At 41.6% G+C, this 20,008-nt stretch overlaps 1 protein-coding gene across 3 annotated transcripts in view; it reads left to right on the top strand.

Moving 5' to 3' along the window:
- Positions 1 to 20,008, top strand: part of Adcy8 (adenylate cyclase 8) — a 225,049-nt gene that overhangs the window by 86,613 nt on the left and 118,428 nt on the right. For all 3 annotated transcript variants that reach the window (XM_052747909.1, XM_052747908.1, XM_052747907.1), the window contains exons 3-4: positions 9,137 to 9,267; positions 13,490 to 13,601. In XM_052747909.1, coding sequence (XP_052603869.1) covers positions 9,137 to 9,267; positions 13,490 to 13,601 — 243 coding nt within the window. The remainder of the gene's footprint in view (positions 1 to 9,136; positions 9,268 to 13,489; positions 13,602 to 20,008) is intronic.

Raw genomic sequence — 20,008 nt, 5'->3', positions numbered from 1 at the left:
AGTGGAGGCTGGCAGAGCCTTGGGATACCCATACTCAAGAATGCGATTAGATGGCAGGGAGCTGGTCTAGTCAGTAAAGCTCTTTCCTGGAAATCAGGAAGCTGAGTTTCAATCTTCTGAACCCAGACAGAGTGCCATGTAGCTGAAATCCCAGGCAGGGGTAGATGGGAGGTAAAGATGGATAGATACGTAGATGCTCACAGTCCAGATACCTGGAACTATGTGGTGAAGTTCCAGACCAACAAGAAAATGTAGAAGGTATCTGATGACCAACATCTGAAGTTATCCTTTAACCTCCACATATGAGCCATGTACCATATTTTCACCCAGACCCATTTGAGCACACATACACACACACACACACACACACACACACACACACACACACACACACAAGAGGAAGTGGTTATGCATTTTCTTTTTGACAAAGTCAAAAGCCCTCATTGTGCTCTTGACCAAGAGTGAGATAGAAGTAAAGGGTCATAAGAAGGGATTGGAATCTGAAACAGAGGTCAGCATGCTTTTATGGGTTCTGGAACAGAACAACAAACTTCAAATGTAAGAAGTGACATGATCAGAAGTAGGAACCCTATTAGACCACAGTCAGGTCAGCAGTCTGTGAGCTAAGCTTTTTCATAGGTGCATAGCCTAAAGCCATCAAAAAAGCCTGTCTGGTAAACACACACAACTAAACATGACCTTCCTTAGTTCCCAGTCACTCACCGATGGGCCACCTTTCAACTTCAAGCAGCCCATAGCTACCCTCTCTTCTCTCCTGTTTTGACTGTGTGTCTGCATTCAAGTAGTTTCTTCTCACTGCTATGTCTTCTGACACTGGGCTCATCAACACGCAACTTTTGTTCTCCAGAAAAGGCAACTGCCCCGCCCACCTCCACTGTGGCCAACAGCAGGCTTCTCCTAGTGTGACATGTCTACCTGTGCATAGATGGTCATGGAAACCCTTCCCCTTAGTAGATCGTCAAATTAAACCAGCAGAAGGGGAAAGGTCAGGGGAAGATCATGATTTGTTTCAAGATGACAGCAAATAAGCTTAATTTTCATTATTAACTCCATCCAACCAAAAAGCCTACTGCACAGTTCTGCAAAGCTGTGGTGGTCACTGTGAGTCCATTAGTGACACTTGTCATTGACAAATCCTGGTACAGTAAGCCATGCATCCTAACAGTCATCCCCCACTGCCCCTTCACAGCAGCAGTGAATGCCTACCTCTGGGAAGCCGATTTAGTTAGAGAAAAGGCACATCCTTGGCCAATCTAGAAATATAGTAGTTTCTGTCCTCCTCTTTCCTCCTCCATGGTTCTGTTCATACAAGTCTTCCAGATAAGCTTTTTGGGTGCCCATGTTTCTCCACCCTACAACGGTGAATTTAATCTAACACACTCTCTTGTCTGGACTACTACACTGACCATTTCATTCCCTTCCTGCCTGCCTCTCCCCAGAATAACCACTTCACTGAATTGACTGTTTGCCATCATAGCCGGAATGATATAGAGGCAGGGGAAGCCGAGTTAAATCCTATCTTTGAACCTTAGAGGAAAAATGTCTACTGTTTCTTGTTACTCTGAGATTAAGACCTAACTGGCTCCAGCACTTTGCCTTACGTACTTCACTTTACTGTACTCTATCCATGGTCCTTCTTTTGGCATCTCACATATGCAGGGCATCCTTTTTATGTCAGTCCTTATGCATGCTTTTATCTCCCCTTGGGACGATTTTCCACAACCACCAGCACACACATGAACACACTCTCAGGCACATATCTGAACTTCAATTAATTAACCACTCATCTAAGTTAATCACACCCTCTCATCCCCCATTACGGACTCCCAGTGTATTAAGCATGTCTCTTTAATTGCACTAGTAATAGATGTAGTTGTATAATTATTTCTACGATCTTTTCATTAATATCTACTTCTCCCACCAAACTGAGTAAGATCATATTAGGCTCTATCTATGCCCCACTGAATTCTGATTAGCTATCGCAGTTTGGGACACTGAAACTTGTTAAAGGAATTATGACTTATAATTTTACATCTGCTTTATGTTCTATTAGATTTCATGCAAAGATAAAATGGTAATAAGGAACATGTAAGTTCTGAGTTTATGCCCACTCACTTTACCTTTATTTAAGAAACTATCGTGAACATTTCTGCAGACAACAGATCAACACTGTAATTGCTAATTCAAATGGAGATAATATGAGAGCATCAATGAAAAGTTCTATCAATCTACTTGAATACAGAACAGCATGTTAATACATTTTGATTTTTTATAGTTTAGTTAAATATTTTAATGATCATTAAATACTAATGCCTTTTCCAACACTAAAGCAGTAAATACTTTTATTTCACAGTTACTACATACAGAGAAGTGGGTCAGAAAAGCAAGAGTCAATTAAAACCCTTCATTTAAAAAAATCATATAATGGATCAAAACTAGAGGCCTAATATTTTCTAGGTACCTTTCTATGTACTGGAATCATTGGTGTTGAATAGATGAAGCAAAAGATAAACCCTCATCAAACTCAGCTCCAACTGACACAAACAGATACTTTCTTTTACAGATAAATAACTATTGTTTGGGGAGAGCCTCTGCCCTCCCACCCCAAGATGAACAGTTTGAAGGAAGGCATCCTTAACAAGGGCTTTTGATATGACAATTAATGGCTCCTGGGAAGAGTAATATCCTCTGTGGAGAATAACTCCATTTAACTCTTTGTATACATATGTATGTTTTGGAACACTATAAAATAGTCTGTTTCCATATGACTTTTTCAAATATCCTTAGTGCTAATTATCCTTCCCTACACTCTCTCATGCTCTCCCCTCCCTGCTTAACCCACATCCACACATTATTTCTCTTTTCACCTTTATGCCACATGTTTCTACTCTCCCACTTCCCTTAATATATTTCTTCCCTTCACTCCTTGTATCCCTCCCCTTTCTAGTTTCCTGACTTCTACAGATACTCCGAGCTAAGCACACAAACCCAAAGATTCTAAGCTAAGATCCACATGCGAGAGAAAAAGAATACGCAGCCTCCATCTTCCTGGTTCTAGGTTATCTCACTCCGTATTCCTTTCATTTCTATCTGCTTACCTACAGGTTCCACAGTATCATTCTTCTTGACAGCTGAATAGAACCATACTGTGCATGTGCACCACATTGTCATTATCTGTACATCAGTTGATGAGCATCCAGGTTGTTACCGTTTCCTGGCTACTATGACTAGAGCTGCAGTGACTGTGGATAAGAAAGTACCTCTGGAGTAAGTTATAGATTCCTTTGGGTAGATATTCAGACACTGACTATCTGAACTTATAATAGGTCTATTTATAGTTTTTGAAGACCCTCCACACTGATTTCAGTAGTGGCTCCACTCCCCCCAGCAGTGAGCATTCCCCTTCCCTTCCACTACATCTTGCTGTCATTTGTCATCATTTATCTTCTTGGCCTCAGGAATTCTGAATAACAAAGATTTTATTGAAGATAAAGATAAAAGCTACAGAAAATTAAATCATAATGAGTGTTAAGGGGAAAAAGAAATCAACTAAATATGAAAAAAAATTAAAAAAAGAACCAATGTGAAGAGGGAGGCCGGAAGTGTATGGGCATCTCAGGATGGACCTAAGGAGATACCTCCATGAGAAAATGAACTTGGATTAAAGAAATCACCAAAGTGAGCAGTCAACATTATCTTTCATTTATTCAGTTCACTACAGTTATTTATAAGCTGAACCTTTAAACACTTGAAGTGGCTGTTTTCACCACCTATGTATTCATAAAGCTTTGCTCATGAATAAACAGATCTGTTCCCACATTTCTGGGGCTGTGTGGACTGCCATGGGTGCTCCCATGGGATACTGGTGCTCCCTGAGGCCTTTCACTCGCTCACTGAATGCTACCATCCAAAGGCATAATTCAGACCTCCCAACCTGCATTAGCTTTCAGGAAGAGAACACCCCACATCTCACCCTGAAAGCAGCTACAGCTTAGCTCCAGCAAAACAGGAAGAGGCTTCCAAGTTACTTCTAACAACCATCCCAAGACTTAAAAGTTGAGGAATGAAAATCTTAGCCTGTCTCTGGTGAGATTCAAATTCTCCAGGCCATTAGAATATGATTGTTTGAGGTCAGTGTGGTTCTTTGCAGGCCTTTTTGCTTTATCCCAATGTTCCATATTCAGACCCAGGTTTTACTTGCCCATTTATCATGTGTGCATTTACAGAAGTCTCTTTAATGCATGGCCATCTGCGTGCACTTTCTCTACCAAAAAAATAAATGAACTCAAAGAGCTCAGTTTACCGGTTGACATATACGCAGAGTAGCACCTTGTGGTGTGACAAGTACTGTGAGAAAGAACAACACAGAAGGGCATGATATCAGAGTGGATTAAAAATCCCTTTCACAAAGGAAAGGAGATTTGACCTACAGTGCAAAGAAGAGTGGGACTCCACGTGCTAACCAGAATACCCGCAACGAGTGTTCCATGGACACTCATTGAGAACACACCATAGAGGACACAAAACTGTCTCACCTCACCAAGTCTGACAATGTGTGTAGCAGGTCAGGGGGACAGGATAGCACATGCATTCTTTGTTTCGGTAGACTGTGTGCTTCTAATTTCCAAAAAAATTAAAGTACCTACTTTGGAGAACTAGGTTTTGAGGGAATATTTTTTTTTTCCCAGAAACGAGTATCTCTGGCAAGGTGAAAGGAAGTTTCCAGAAGAGTCTCACAATCCAGATTACTGCCCTGTCTTTATCATGACTATAAAAAGTTTTTACTGTTCTTGTTTGTTGATCCACAATTAAATATTCCCTCTATACAGTGATGGTGAATGGTACTTGAGATGATGTGTGATGGTCCCCGTTAATTCAGTTTCTAGCCTGCAGTGGTTGTAATTGGAGCTGCATAAATGATGACTAGTAAGGGTACTTGCCCAAACATGCCATCCAGGGATCCTGTCTAGCTTTATGTAGAAAACCTCCCCAAAGGATCCAGCTTTTTCCTGGGTTTCTCCTGTATCTGGAACTATGATGGCACATAGGATGCTTTCAATAATTATTTGTTGAGTGAATGATTAAATTAATACCATAATTAGTAAAGATATTTGAAATCTTACCCATCTATCAGGAACCCTGATTGAGCCTATCCCCTACATTCCTTAGTGCACTGAGGCTTTTAATCTCTGGGCCCTCACTGAAACACTCAGCCCCTATCACAGTGTACTGGGTGGTTTTGTGCGTCAACTTGACACAAGTTAGAGTCATCAGGGAGGACAGAGCCTCAGTTGAGGAAATGCCTCCATGAGATCCAGCTGTAAGCTATTTTCTCAATTAGTGATCAATCATCCCTGGGCTGCTGATCCTGGGTTCTATAAGAAGTTGGGCTAAGCAAACCAGAGGAAGCAAGCCAGAAAGCAGTTGCCCTCCATGGCTTCTACATCAGCTTCTGCTTCCGAGATCCTGCCCTGTTTTGAGTTCCTGTCCTGACTTCCTTCAATGATGAACAGCAATGCTGAAGTTTAAGCCAATTAAGCCTTTTTCTCCCCAACTTGCTCTTCGGTCACGGTGTTTCATCGCAGTAATAGAAACCTTAACTAAGACACAGGAATACCTAGCTGCTGCCTGAATTAAGAGGGGTTGCATATGTGTATGAGTGACTCTATGTATATGCCTCAAAAAGGTGCCTGGTGTGCAAAGAGATCAGGAAAGGACATTGGAGCCCCTCAACTGTAGGTACCGATGACCATAAGCCGCCATGTTGGTACTGGGAATCAAACCTGGGTCCTTTGGAAGAGCAGCCAGTGCCATTAACTGCTGAACCATCTCTTTATCTCTAAGAGTTATTTTTAAAAGACGCTGTGGAACTCAAAATATGACTGAACAATTAAGAACATTTGCTGCTCTTGCAGAGGACCTGGGTTTGGTTCCCAGGGCCCATATGGTGGCCCAAAGCTGCCTTATAGCTCTACATCCAGGCAATTCAATGCCCTCCTCTGGCTTCTATGGGCATTAGACACACATGAAGTTCATATACATACATGCAGGAATTCACACATAATTCATATGCATAAAATGAAAACAAGTTGCCGGGCGATGGTGGCGCACGCCTTTAATCCCAGCACTCGGGAGGCAGAGCCAGGCGGATCTCTGTGAGTTCGAGGCCAGCCTGGACTACCAAGTGAGTTCCAGGAAAGGCACAAAGCTACACAGAGAAACCCTGTCTCGAAAGACCAAAAAAAAAAAAAAATGAAAACAAGTTAATATGTTTTAAAGAGCCTTGTGGAGTGGGTGAGAGGTGATTAGAACACATTTTGTAGAAAATGGAACTCTAGAAGGTATGTTGTTTTGAGTCCTCTGTTATTGATATCTTAGGTGATCAGTTTATTAATGCCATGTTTTTGGTCTTTTCTACAAACATCAGCTATTATGAGCTACATAAAGTCTAAGGTGTCATCTGTCTGTCTGGCCTGGATATCCTAGACAGCTTCAGAGCTTTAACCACTCTGCCTACCTGACACTAGCCTTAGAATACAACTCAATGAGTCTGTGAGGGGTAGAGCACGTGACTTTACAGAGCTGCCAGCCATTCTGCCGGATGGTCAGAGCACAGAATCCGTGAAAGAATCTCACGAACATGGATTTGGGTTTCAGGGACGGAACTGCATCTTAAGAGTGCGTTGGAAGGACTGAGTAACTTTTCTCCGCCTCTTTTCAGGTCTCACAAACCAGGGCCATTCTATGCATGCAGCCCCGTCACCTTCCCCTGCTCTGTGCCACTCTCCTTCTCACGCAAGCCTTTCCCCCTTCCTGTCACTTTGGTTCTTAGGTCTCACCCCTACTGCAACTACCAATGAAAGGGTTAAGTCTCAAACACTTATGTAAACTGACCACCCGGTGTGTGTGAACTGTGTGCTTTCTTTCCATTATTCCCTCTTACCCAGGCTGTGCCAAGTGTGCAAGTGGCATCATAATTAAAACAGCACCCACCACCCTGAGCACCAGCGCTTGTCAACACCGTGATTAGTCCCTACTCATATTCAGCAGTAATTGTATGAACAGGACCATAAGCACCTGAGAAATTGACAATTAACACTTGTGAACATGAAAAAGACATGATGTAGGGGCATTTGCAAAAAAAAAAAAAAAAGTACGCCTCTCAGTCACATCGTGGGGCAGCTTTCGAGAGGGGAAAAGCATCATCATACAGCACTCAGTGGGCACTTCATTAATAAAGTGCTTTGTATGAGGGGCAGGATTAAGTAGAGTAGAGAAAAGGGAGAGGAAATAATGACAGGTCCTTGTAAATTCCACTTCATCAATTCTCAGAGCAACCCCACAAGATAGACAGTAATATCACCTCTGAACAAATTAGGGATCCAAGGCATAGAGATCACTTAGCTTATGTAATACTATATCTCTACTACAGTTGGGGACAGGATTCAATCCCTCCTTGAGACTCGGAATGCAGAAACATCCCCATCCCATAAGAATCCCAGCAGGGAGTAAAAGGAGAAGGATTGTATCCTGGATACTCAGCTTGTGTAAAACATTAAATGACTTCCAGACTCAATTTGTACATTCGGTGAGGGTTTTCTGCAGACTTACATTCAGACTCTTGTGAGTATACATAAGATAATAAATGATAATGCTTAAAAGCCATATAGCAGCACTTAAAAACCATAGTGACTAGAATGCATCTGTCTGCATCCATTTATCAGCATCCAGGCCCTAGGCTGGGTTCTGCCACACAAGGATTTTGTTTGTGTTGTTAACCAGGGCTTTCTTTTCTCTGCAATAATAATGACTGTTATCATGACTTGTATCACATCAGATGTCAGGTCTCCATTTGCAAGCCGCGTGTGTCTCACTTTTTATTTCAGTAAAGAGTCTCTGTGGTAGGCTGCACTGTATCTGCACAATCCTGAGCCTGTCAACAGTAAATCACAGAACTCCTGGCTACTGGTGGATTCTAGGGTGGGGGGGGAGTCATTGTTTTGTTTCTGTATCCATGGGTGAGCCCACTAGGCTTCAATGAGTAGCTCCAAAATCCATGTCTCTGGATAAACTCGGTGGGTCACAAAACAAAACAAAAGACTTGACTGTGAGAAATGGACATGGAGGGAAGAGTGAGAGCTGATAGGCATGAAGCGGGGGAGGAGGGTGGTCAGAGAGTGTTGGGTAAGAGGAAGCAAAGCATTATACAGATGTGCAAATTTGTCAAGGAACACATTAAATAAAAAAAAAAAAACTATTTTAAGAAAAGAGTTGGTGCCTCATAAGCCTGCTTTCCTTCCTGCATCCCCTGGTTCCATAGCTGTAGCAGATTCTTCCCATCAGCAGGCTCAGAATCCAGCCATCTCAGTGAGACCCTCTTTCCCTGGGCCAGCCTTGTGGATCTTTTCTTAAGCACAACATCTCATCATTCCAGGAGCTTCCTCCACTGACCCCTTTGCCGCTTTCCTTGGTCCCACACACAACCCATCCTCCAAACCAGTCAGAGAAGTATTTTTAGCTGTGAAGAAGTATTTTTAACTGAACTCCTGGTTATCACTGGGATTAAATACAAGCATCTTGTGCTGTAAGAGCTGTCTATGTGTCTCTCCACATTGTCTATCACTGCCCCCTCCCTTTGTTCACCCTCTTTACTCACATCTTCCCTCAATTACGCTGGAGAGCATTGCATTAACTGCTTATTCTTTCTAGATTTCTCTTTGTCCTCACATGAAAATGGCTCACTACAAACACTCGGGTCTCACATCATTCCAAGAAAAGGTCATTCATCATCCCTGCTTTGAATCACATCATCGACTATCTCATTCTTTTATGACCTTTTGTGTTCTTCCATGTCCCTCATCACATTTTTTCAATGTGCATCAGTGTCTCCGGGTGTGTAATATGTGGTCCCCCTTTTCCTTATTAGACTGTAAATACCACATCCGTAGGCCCTACACCCATCAGTACTCAACAAACACTTGTATGTTCATAGAATGACAGAAAATTAGCAACTCCTCCAGAAATATAAGAGGCCTGGGACTTCTACACCTCTACCCTCAACCTATGCATGACTCACCGGTCAGCCTAACAAGCTTGCCCATCTTGCTTCTTCTAGGAGCGGCTTGTGCTGTCTGTGCTTCCCAGGTTTGTCGTCCTGGAAATGATCAATGACATGACCAACGTGGAGGATGAGCACCTGCAGCATCAGTTCCACCGCATCTACATTCATCGCTATGAGAATGTCAGGTGAGGATGTGACATCCTACCCTGGTCTCCACGGGATCCATGATCCGTATGTGCCTGCTGCTCTCATCATGCTGCTTTGAGTCCTTCATTTACCTGATTAATCTATTAAGTCATGCTAATTCATCAGAGACATCTACATTTCCATGTGGAAGCTGGAAAGAAATGTCAGAGAATTTGATTATTTTTGCTGATTGATTTATTTCAGTCCTAAAAATTTAGTTTGCTGTATTTTAAATTCAAAATCCCTTTAGAAGATGATAAAAAGAAATCCCAAAATGCCACTTGGGAACATCACTTATAATCACTTACATCTCCTCCATATATTCCTCGTGGCATTTTCAAATCATCCCAAAGAAGGATGCAGCTCCTTTTCCTCTACAAACATATTGTTTTGTAAGCAACCATACTTGCATATATTAATACATTCACCCACCTGTGAATCTGTTCACTCTTCCGACTACTCATCCATTCATCCACTTCCCCACCTGCCTACCCATCCATCCACCCATCTATCAGTCCATCTGTTTGTTAGTACCCTCTTTGTGCTCAGCATAATAGTATGTGTAGCAGATACTGAAATCTAGATAGTTGCCTCCATAGTAATAAAAACCTTAATTTAGATCTTAATTTTGACTTTTCCTTGTATGTGGCCTTGAATAATCCATTTATTTTGATTTCAGTGTCTATCTGTGAAATAGATGATTTGACATCTATCTTGCAGTGTTTTTTCTGTGGATGATGTGGATGAATATAGATATACAAAACATAGGTTTAGAAATCTAGTTGCATATCAGGTATATTGTAGATTATTTCAGAAATACTTCCTAGCTGCAAACAATCAGTCCCTGGATGATTTAAAATGCACTGGGAGGCTACACCACAACTCACAGAAAAACTGGAGAAGGGTAGAAAAGCTGACTGGGGAAATGGGCTGGAATGAAGAAAGGCCACAAAGCCAGACAAATAGCTCAAAAATCACATCAGAACACTAGGCCACATAGGGTGCCACTGCAATGGTCTCTGATTAGACTACTTATGGGAAAAACCACTGTCCTGATACAGAGTGCCACCATTCCTCATAGGTAGGGTGTTGCTACCTCTGCTCCTCCTTCTTCTTCTTCTTCTTCTTCTTCTTCTTCTTCTTCTTCTTCTTCTTCTTCTTCTTCTTCTTCTTCTTCTTCTTCTTCTTCTTCTTGCATCTCAAGTTAAAGCCTGAGGCAAACGTGTACAATTGGTTAAGCCTAGTCATTTTCTAGAAAAGCCAGGAAAACTAGCATCTGACATTTTCAGCTTACACAATAGAATTGCATTTCCCTCCTACCAAATCTCGTAAGACAAGATTTCCCAGCATTGGATGAAAGTCCCTATATTGATGAGCTCCTAAAATGAAACACACAGACACTTTCTTTTCCGCTTTGGTGGCAAGTAATAGTAGCTCCTAGCACACCTGTGCATATTCTCTGCCTGGTACTGATGACACAAATTCAGTGCACTGTCCCACAGAAACCATGACTCTGAGCAGACCCTTAGCAGCCATAGCAACAACCCTGATTTGGACCCTGGAGTTTGCCAAGCAAGCTTTTCAAAAAGCAACCCCAGTGAGAGGTACATACACACAGAACTTTGGCTCTGGAAAACAAAAAGGAGATCATCAATACTGCTTCTAGATCACAGTATCTTACCCAACACAGTGGAGAGTTTTATTGTTAAGTGTGTGAAGGATGATAATTGATCATTTTGTAAGGGACTGATGAGGAGTAAGAAAGTAGAGGATGAGGTGGGGTATAGAGAAGCTTTTCTGGAAGAGGTGGTTTTTCTGGTCCTAGCTGATGTGGGTCAGCCAGATTTACAAAGTAGAAACATGAACACTGGACAAGGGATCTGCTCTAGCTAAGGCTGAGCTTTGAGATGTACAGATGATAACTGGTTTTCTGCTATATTTCCCTGGTATATTACAAAGCAGCTTGACAATCAAGGCAGGCCCAGACAGAGCAGAATTTGGATGGCTTTTTGTGGAAGATAATAAGCAAATAAGTCAGTGTTTGATGGGTATATATATATATATATATATATATATATATATATATATATATCTCCATATATATGATCCATATATATAATAAAATATGTAACATATAAAAGTGCCTATCACCATAGAGAAAGAAATGAAAAACTACCTTTAAAAGGACACACGTACAGCATTTTACTCTGTCTCTTGAGTTTACTCAACACATCTTGGAATGGGATCTCTTTTCCAGGAGTTCACACCACTCCAAATGAGCATGTGGCCTCCTACCCTGAATTCTCCATGCCCCAGGGCTATAGAAGCAGTTTCTAAAAGAGAATTCTGTGGGCATCATGGGCCCTAAGACTCACTCCTCTCCAAGAGAGAGCAGCGAAATGCCTGCAGCCGTAGACTCTTGGTGCTAGAAGGATAAAGTCTACTGGTGGCAGGAGGATGCCTGCCTGTTTGGAGGCCACTGGATGCTAAAATAAGACCAGAAAAAAGGAAAGAAGAGGAGGCTCTTTCTTAGCCGGTGTCTGAGAACAAAGCCAGACCGGTTGCTACACCCCCTCCCTAGCCCCCAGAGCCACCTGCACTGGCATTAGGAGCATTTTTAAAATTATTTCTAATCTTGCCGCCCTCGGCATAGCAACCTACCTTGTTTATTCTCCCTTCTCTACTGTTGTTTTAGTTTTCAGTGTTCATTTGATGAGTGTTGGCTAAAAATTATCTCCTGTACATTTTCTAAGTCTCATTATATGTTGTATGATTAATGCCTCCTACCAGCAAAGGGTGCAGTTACACCCATTGGAAGATTCTAAGTTTACGTATAGAGTCAAGAGACCGTTTGACCTTGAGTCCAGCACCTGGGTGAAACAGAATGATAAATGGAATGAAAGCAATGCCCTGGGGGCTGCTTCTGTCAATCACCAACCCTTTTTTGCACCATGTGACTGAAGCAGGAGTTAGTTCATCTTTACAGTGCATAGCACTCTCTCAGGGCCCTTGATGAAGCACACTTGCTTCTGTGGATCCACAGGGGTCTGAGGTTCTCCAGTTAAAACAGCCCACACTCTGGAAAAGAAGGACTTAATATTGAGTAGTTCCACTATTTGGACTCAGAAAACCTGTAATGAAGCTGGCTGTGTTATGGGTAGGTGGAACCCAGAGATGAATTTTGTCTTATTTTGTAACTAATAGATGGAACCCACTGAACCATGTGTCAATGTGTTGTTGTTAAGTGTCATGGAAAGAGGGGGCACACAATTGGTAAGATACTAGAGGGTGGGTGTGGCAGGTACATCAGCTGGAGATGTACCTACAAATGTTCATTCATAATATATGAGGGAGGTCATGAAGAACATGTAAGATTTTAATAGAAAGGACCAAGTCAGACAGGGCATAGAACAAACTTGATGTTTTCCAGAGGGTGAAACACAAGCAATAATCAAATAAGATGTCCTGTTTTGCATCCATCCTTCCATTCTGAGGCCCTGAAATGGCATGGCAAGATGCATGGGGCACTGACTGCTGATGACAGTACCAGCTCTGTTACATGCCACTAGCACGGAAATAGCAGTGCTAGCCCCACCAGGTAGAGGAGCAGATTGACCAAGACAGTGGTCATGCAGTGCCTCGCTTGTAGAATGCTTGGGTGGACTCTACCCCTTTCCTGTCCAAAGTCAGATGCATAGAGTAAGACTCGGCATCACTGAAATCCATAGGACTGTGAGTGTTTTAGCTAATCATTCTGCCAAGGTCTCCAGTGTTGCCACCTTAGCTCCTCATTTTGGGGGAAACCTACTTCTAGTTGTCTGACAAGGAGGGTAGACCACATGCCAAGAGGACTCAGCGGGTGAGGAGGTCCTGTGTTCTCTCCTCCCGCCAGGTCTGTTTTATTCTGTGTTTGCGACATCTACAGAGATAAATCATAAAATGTCATCACAAATGGGTGTCCTCCTACTGACCTCTTGGGGGTGGTTTACAACACAGGACCAGGACAATTGGGTTTCGGCTATCCTTTTGTCCATCCTGATCTCAAAGTTGACCCTCTGTCATTGTATAAATACTGAAGCATTCCTTTTAACATCTGAGGCAGAGAGCTAAGATCTCAGACCACAGACATGGTTGAGTGATTTGAATAGAGTTTATGTGTCTCCCAGAATGGATGAAAATATTAATCCGCCTTTCCCCACCTTTTCCTTCCCCGTTGTTTAGTATTCTTTTCGCAGATGTCAAAGGATTTACCAACCTCTCTACGACCTTGTCCGCTCAGGAGCTGGTCAGGATGCTCAACGAGCTCTTTGCCAGATTTGACCGGCTGGCCCATGTGAGTTGCATTTAATTCCAACCTAGTCCTTGCAGAAGTGAGGGCCTGCATGTGGAATTAGGGAGGAAAGGAGTCAACCTTCATGTCCAGTGCCATTACCATTCTGCATCCTGTCCCCAGGCACAGAACCCTGACCCTCTCACACCCTGGAGGCCAATGTTACTTGTTTATAAGTCTCGGGTGGGAGGTGTCTCCGATTGATTTTCCCATTGAAAGACAGACAGCTGGTTGAGTGATAATCAAACTGGTCTTTTCTGTCTGCTGTCCATGTTCCCTTCACAAGGCCAGGTGCCCTCCAGCTGCAGGCTCAGAGCTGGTATGCTGAAGTTTCCTAGCCAGCTCTGGCCATCTGCAGTGAATTAGCCTGTTTTCAAGAACCAGTGATGTGCTGGGCCATCCCACCACTGTTGTGGTTGACCTAACTTAAGAGCTGTGTTTTAGCTAAGAAGACACTACCTTTGTATTTCAGCTGCCTTAATCATAGCTAAGCAAGAAAATAGAGGAGATGAGATGAGCATCTATGATCAAAACACAGGTTGTGTTCATGGATTCACTCACATGATAGGAGAATAACACTGTCACATTGCACTTAAGACTGGGCTTCGGGTTCAAATAAGAATAACTCAAGTTCCTGCTTTGTGATGTATACACAACAGTTATGACTTCTGGAGCCATAGTGAGAATTAAATAACACTGTGTCAAGAAGAAATTCACTTACAGAATTCCAAATTTGAGGCTTCCACATTTCAAGAGAGATCCTGTCATAGCTGCATATGAGCAGCCACTAGGTACTGTCAAGTCACTACATGAGAATGATGAATGTCCGTCTTCTTTCTTAAAGTTAAGTCTGGTTGAAAATACAAGGGTGAGTAGTCAGTACACTAAGTGTGTTACCCTACGCTTGTTAACCCTGGAATGCTCTGGAACCACAGAGGCAGAATGTAACCTTTCTATCAGAGAACATTTCCCAGAGAAAATGACTCTGAAGTTTGATTCTCAAAAGTGAAATAAACAAATATAATTTGATGCAATACTGTTTAGCAATGAAGAGAAAGATACACATAGCAATAATGAAGTGCAGATACAGTATGCCAAGAGAAATTAGATACAAGACGTGGAGATTTTATAGCTCTCCTCATAAGATTCTATAAAAGACAAAATGACAGAGACAAAAGAAACAGACACATAGATAGAAGGAGAGCTAGAATGGGAATGGACAGGTTGTTATCAAAGGAGCCTGCAGTAGGGTAAGTCTGGGAGTGACATGGCAGCTTTGTATCTTGTTTATGATGGTTGCATGACTGCACACATGTGTCAAAATGGAAAGTCTTATACATAATTGAGAGACCAATTAGCAAAGTGAAGAAGAGTATTTCATGCAGTGAGGAGCTCAAGAGCAGAGATGTATCTCCACAGACAGAGAGAAACCGGAAGCAATAGTGGGAAGGGAAAGTGCAAGATAGGACATGAAAGAAGTGAGAAAAGAGGTGGACAGGGGTCTGCCCAGTTACCTAAACTCTTAGTTGATGTTAATGGACAACCAGTAGATAGGCAACTTGCAGGAATTGAAGTCTCCTCCCAGGAAGAGTGTTGACTTTACCTGGCACCCAGCATTTAGGGGGAAATATACATATGGCATTTCCTTTAATCATTGACTCAGTGATGGTGCTGTAAGTTACACATTCTTATTCTCTTTTTTAATAGGGTTCCAAGTGTTTTTTTTCTGCAAAGACAAAAAGAACAAAGATAATTCCCAGTGTGAATTAAAAATTGATCGAAGTCAATTTCTTGTGTCATAGAAACTGCCCCCCCATCACCACCAAACACACACACACACACACACACACACACACACACACACACACACACACACACACACACTGACCCAAAGAAAGCTTACAAAGTTTAATTTAATCCAAGTTATTCCACCATTTATTATTTGTTATGTCTGGACACAACACAAGACTCTGGAAAGAGAAAGCCGGTGTCTTCTCCCAGGAATCTCCTAGTCTTGCAAGAGAAAAGGGGTTAATCCGTAACATTGTAGCAGTGTAGTACAATGATCAGCACAGTATCCTGGTGAGAAGTGGAGAGAATATCAAGATTGGGAATGGAGTAGCCACCTGGCAGCACCCAGAGATGAGGGCTCTATCTCCAGACTAGGTCAGTGCTTTTAGTATAAGATACACTGAAAAGGCAAAAAGTGTGAAAGCACCCTGCTTCCTCAGGGAGTTCTGAGAAATCCAAGACTGCTAGAGCACAAATGACATGGAGAGGCTGGTCACAGGTGAGCTTCAAGAACAAAGGAGAAGCAAATATTCGAGGGGAAAGGGCAGCATTTTAAGAAGTGTGAACTTTGTTTCATAGCCTGGGCTTCTCACCCTAGTGATTTTATATGCAGTGGGGAAGAGGGGGCAAATAGGGGATATATAGCCAGCCAATTACCCAAGGGTGCAGGAAGCCATAGACTGTTATCTAAGGCATGCATCTGATTAAAAGATTCTAAAGAAATGAGGCTGGGGAGGTGGCTCAATTGATAACGTGCTCACCATTCAAGTGTGGGGACCTGAGTTTGGTCCCCAGCTCTCACATTTAAAAGCTAGGAATAGCAGTGTGCACTTATAATCCCAGCACTGATGAAATCAAGACAGGTGGCTCTTTGGAGCTTGCTAGTCAACTGCCCTAACTGAGTTGGTGAATTCTGGGCTCAGTGAGAGACCCTGTCTCAATACATGCATGAGTAAACTAAGGAAGACTCAAGACTGACCTCTGGCCTCCACATGCATGCACACACATGTGCACACACTCAAACATCAAAACGTACACACACCAAAAATGAGTATCATGGAATGAACTTACCAATTTTTGTAAGAATATTAACCATTCATAAACCACCATTGCCGAGTGATTGCTTTCTCTGGTGGAAAGAATGTTTTTCCTCAGATTAAGTTATAGTGTTCTCACAACCAGCCTGAAAGGAAGTCCTTATTGTTCCTGCCTTATACACAAAGAGACCAAGAGTCAAAGAAGTAAGTTATCCAGAGCTATTCATAGTTATGATTTATAACTCAAGTGCAGACCAGGAGAGGCTCCTTACTACCAACCTCAGGCATACATTAGGGAAAAGAGGATGAAACACTAAGGTATCTCTACTCATACAGGATGCCTTGAAAGATGAGATGCAGGCATAGGCTTGGTTTGGATATTCCCTGGTAGGCAATCTCTCTTGAGTCTCCGTTTCCTACCAAAATCAAAATGAAGAATAAATTAAATAACACATGTGGTGTCTCAGCTGAGTTCCATTAACAAAACTACTCATATTCATGGTCTGTAACTTCCAGTCAGCCATCTTTCCCCTTCCCACACCTTAAGGGCCTCAGCACCTTGCCTGAAGAGTTTGACAAACTCTGCCAGTGAAAACGATTCTACTTGCTTCGAAATAAGGAAACTTCCCTTCGACTATTTCTGTCCTCCGCCTTAGGCAAGTCCCTGCCTCGCTGGGTTCCAGGTTCTGCTGTTATATAAAAGGGAATTGAGCTTGCATTTATCTTATGTCTTCTGGAGTCCTATAAGACTCAAGTTGCCGTCTGTTGGTATTTTCTCTTGGATTTGAGTCACAGAGACATCCAAGAGAACCTACCTCACCAAGCACCTTACACTGCCCCCATTGTTTCACTGCATTATCGAAATGCAGGAATTCCTTTCAAGTTGGCCATGAAAGTTCCATTTAGTGTGTATTCTACAGTGCCCTTAAGGTTCAAGCTGCTAGGCTTAGAGTGTTTGAACTATTGATATTGCAATCGACAAAGTTTGGTAATTCTAGTATCTGATCTTTTAAAATAACAAACCCCTTACCTAACTTTTCCTCATTCAAAGTAGGAACAGAGGAAAAGTATATATGAGTATACCAACACTACTATGAAGAAAGGATGTTATATTGTAATACCAATGCATCATTAGGATCTTAAAACTTTCTTAAACTTCTGCCAAAATGGGAAGCAACATCAGTCTTTTAACAATAAGGAAAAACACTGTGGAGAGCTGATCAATCAATTTCTAATGAGATGGCATCTCTATGATTTGACAAAACATTATATAGGGAAAAAATCAAGTTTATACCTCCAAACATGGTGTGATAAATTCATGACAAAGATCATAAAACACAGAGCATATGTGTACCTATGCACCTGCCCTCTAAAGATTGCTGGAAGTCGGGCTCCCAAGGCACTAGGTGTGTGACAGAAAATGGGTGTCCAAAGGGACTTTAGCTTTTTCTATAGTTTATGTTTTACTAGGACAATATATTCACACATCACTCTCTGATTCCAATAAGATAAAATTAGACAAAATATTGTTAGTTTGTCATGATTTTTATGTCTATTTTTAAAGTACATTAGTTTTGAGAATTTTTTCATTTTGCAGTTTTTTTCTGTAACTCAAATAAACACTTGTTTTTAATATAACCAAAACATCAAATATATAATAGCACTGTATATACTTCTAAAATTTTAACTCCTTCCAAAAATGTATAACTATCTTTGATATGCATTCCCCAATTTTCATCTACTATCTACATACGTAATTTAATCAACTCTGGATTTTCAAGATCTTTATGATATTAAGCCAATTGAGATGGGAAGGAAAGATTATATAATAAGACTGACTTTAAATGGAAGATGGACCTTATCCTACTTTACTTTTTAAGCATCGTTTTCCAAAGCGGCCTGTCTTCTCTAGTGTGAGCTTTTAAAGCAGTCTCTGATAGAATTTATTTGGAACATTTGATGAAGTCATCTGACAGCTCATCAAACATGTTAAGAAAAATGTGTCTGAAAACTGGCAGAACTTGGCAGATAAGAAGTCAGTCATTTTTCATATATACATATATATATACATACATACATACATATAGATGTGTGCATATTAGCATATTTCCTTTTATACATATATGTATGAAATATATACCATATGCTATATATTTTATTTTATATATAAAATATGCATATATACACACAAATAGATGATAGATAATGAATGGATACATAGATGATAGATAGATAGATAGATGATAGATAGATAGATAGATAGATAGATAGATAGATAGATAGATAGATAGTAGATAGATAGATAAATGAGATATTCCCATTTACTTAGAGCCTATAGATTTTGAAGAAAGCTGACGGCTTTATCTCTTGTTTACCAAAAAAAATGGACCCCAGAAGTGAAAATTGTTCAGTGTCTTCTCCAAAGGGGTATTAAGTCATTTTATGCGATCTTCTCTCAAAACATATTTTTGTCAGGGGATCTGCCATTCTGTACTGTCCTATAATTCTTGGAATTAACTGGAGAACATTCACTGAGCTCCAGAGTCAGACAGTCATCGGCTTGAATTCCCTGCCTATCTCTTAACAGTGGCATGGACTTTGCCTCCTGAAGCCTGAAGATCATCCATGTGGGTCACAGCTCAGAAGGCAGTTGTAAAGATGATTTGAAATGAATGGGATGAGTGTAACACACCTTTGGCATGTGGTGCATGCTTTGTGCTTACTATCCCATCCTTTCCTGGCTTAGATTTTCCAAAACATTGTCACTTCAGTATACATGGGGATATGACTGACTGGGAGTTGTTGAGCAGCACACTTGCTGAGGGGAAGACTGAGCCAGTTCATCTCTGATCTGGGGGATTTTCTATATGTTTCATCCTATGTCTTTCCTACAAATAGAGCAGAGGTGACAGCTACTTGTCCTGTGTGTGTGAGGCTCAAAGTGAAAGATACGAAGCAGCATGGTTGAACACAGAGAAAGCTCCTCCCAGGCATCAGCTGTCATTGACACTGCTAAGAGCCATGTTTCCTCTCTTACACATTAAGGACAAGGTACATTCTTTTGTCCTTGTCATATATATAGAACTAAAACTCACTTATCAGTGTTTTCAGGATGTTATCCAAGGTGATGAGGCTAGCAAGCCTGCCAGTAATACAGACAATACAGATTCTTAGACCAAAGCATATCCTGCCCAATCTCTTTCCTTCATTCCTCACCATAGTCAACAAGGAGGCTGGCTCTATACCTCAGGTTGGTAGCAGTAGATTCTCACCAGCCTGAGTCACACACCATGCCCTCCCTCAAGTAATTGTTCATGCCTGAAATCAACAGCCCTTTCCTTCTGGCCTCAGTCTTCTGCAAATCAAAGTAAGGGATTAAAACATTGGCATTTAGTTGCCTTCACAGGCAAAAAATGGGGAGTATATATATATATATCACTAAAGTAATGGGTCTCTCCCTTCCCTCATCTCCTCATTAAATTCATGTCCTATAAATAAACATTCAGAGACAGAAAGGGAAGGATAGAGGAGAGAGAGAGAGAGAGAGAGAGAGAGAGAGAGAGAGAGAGAGAGAGAGAGAGA

Source organism: Peromyscus californicus, unplaced genomic scaffold (assembly GCF_007827085.1).
Source record: "Peromyscus californicus insignis strain IS unplaced genomic scaffold, ASM782708v3 Scaffold_20__1_contigs__length_68692818, whole genome shotgun sequence".
NCBI lineage: Eukaryota > Metazoa > Chordata > Mammalia > Rodentia > Cricetidae > Peromyscus > Peromyscus californicus.
The sequence above is the reverse complement of the archived record's forward strand: the minus strand, read 5'-3'. Positions and strand labels throughout refer to the sequence as shown.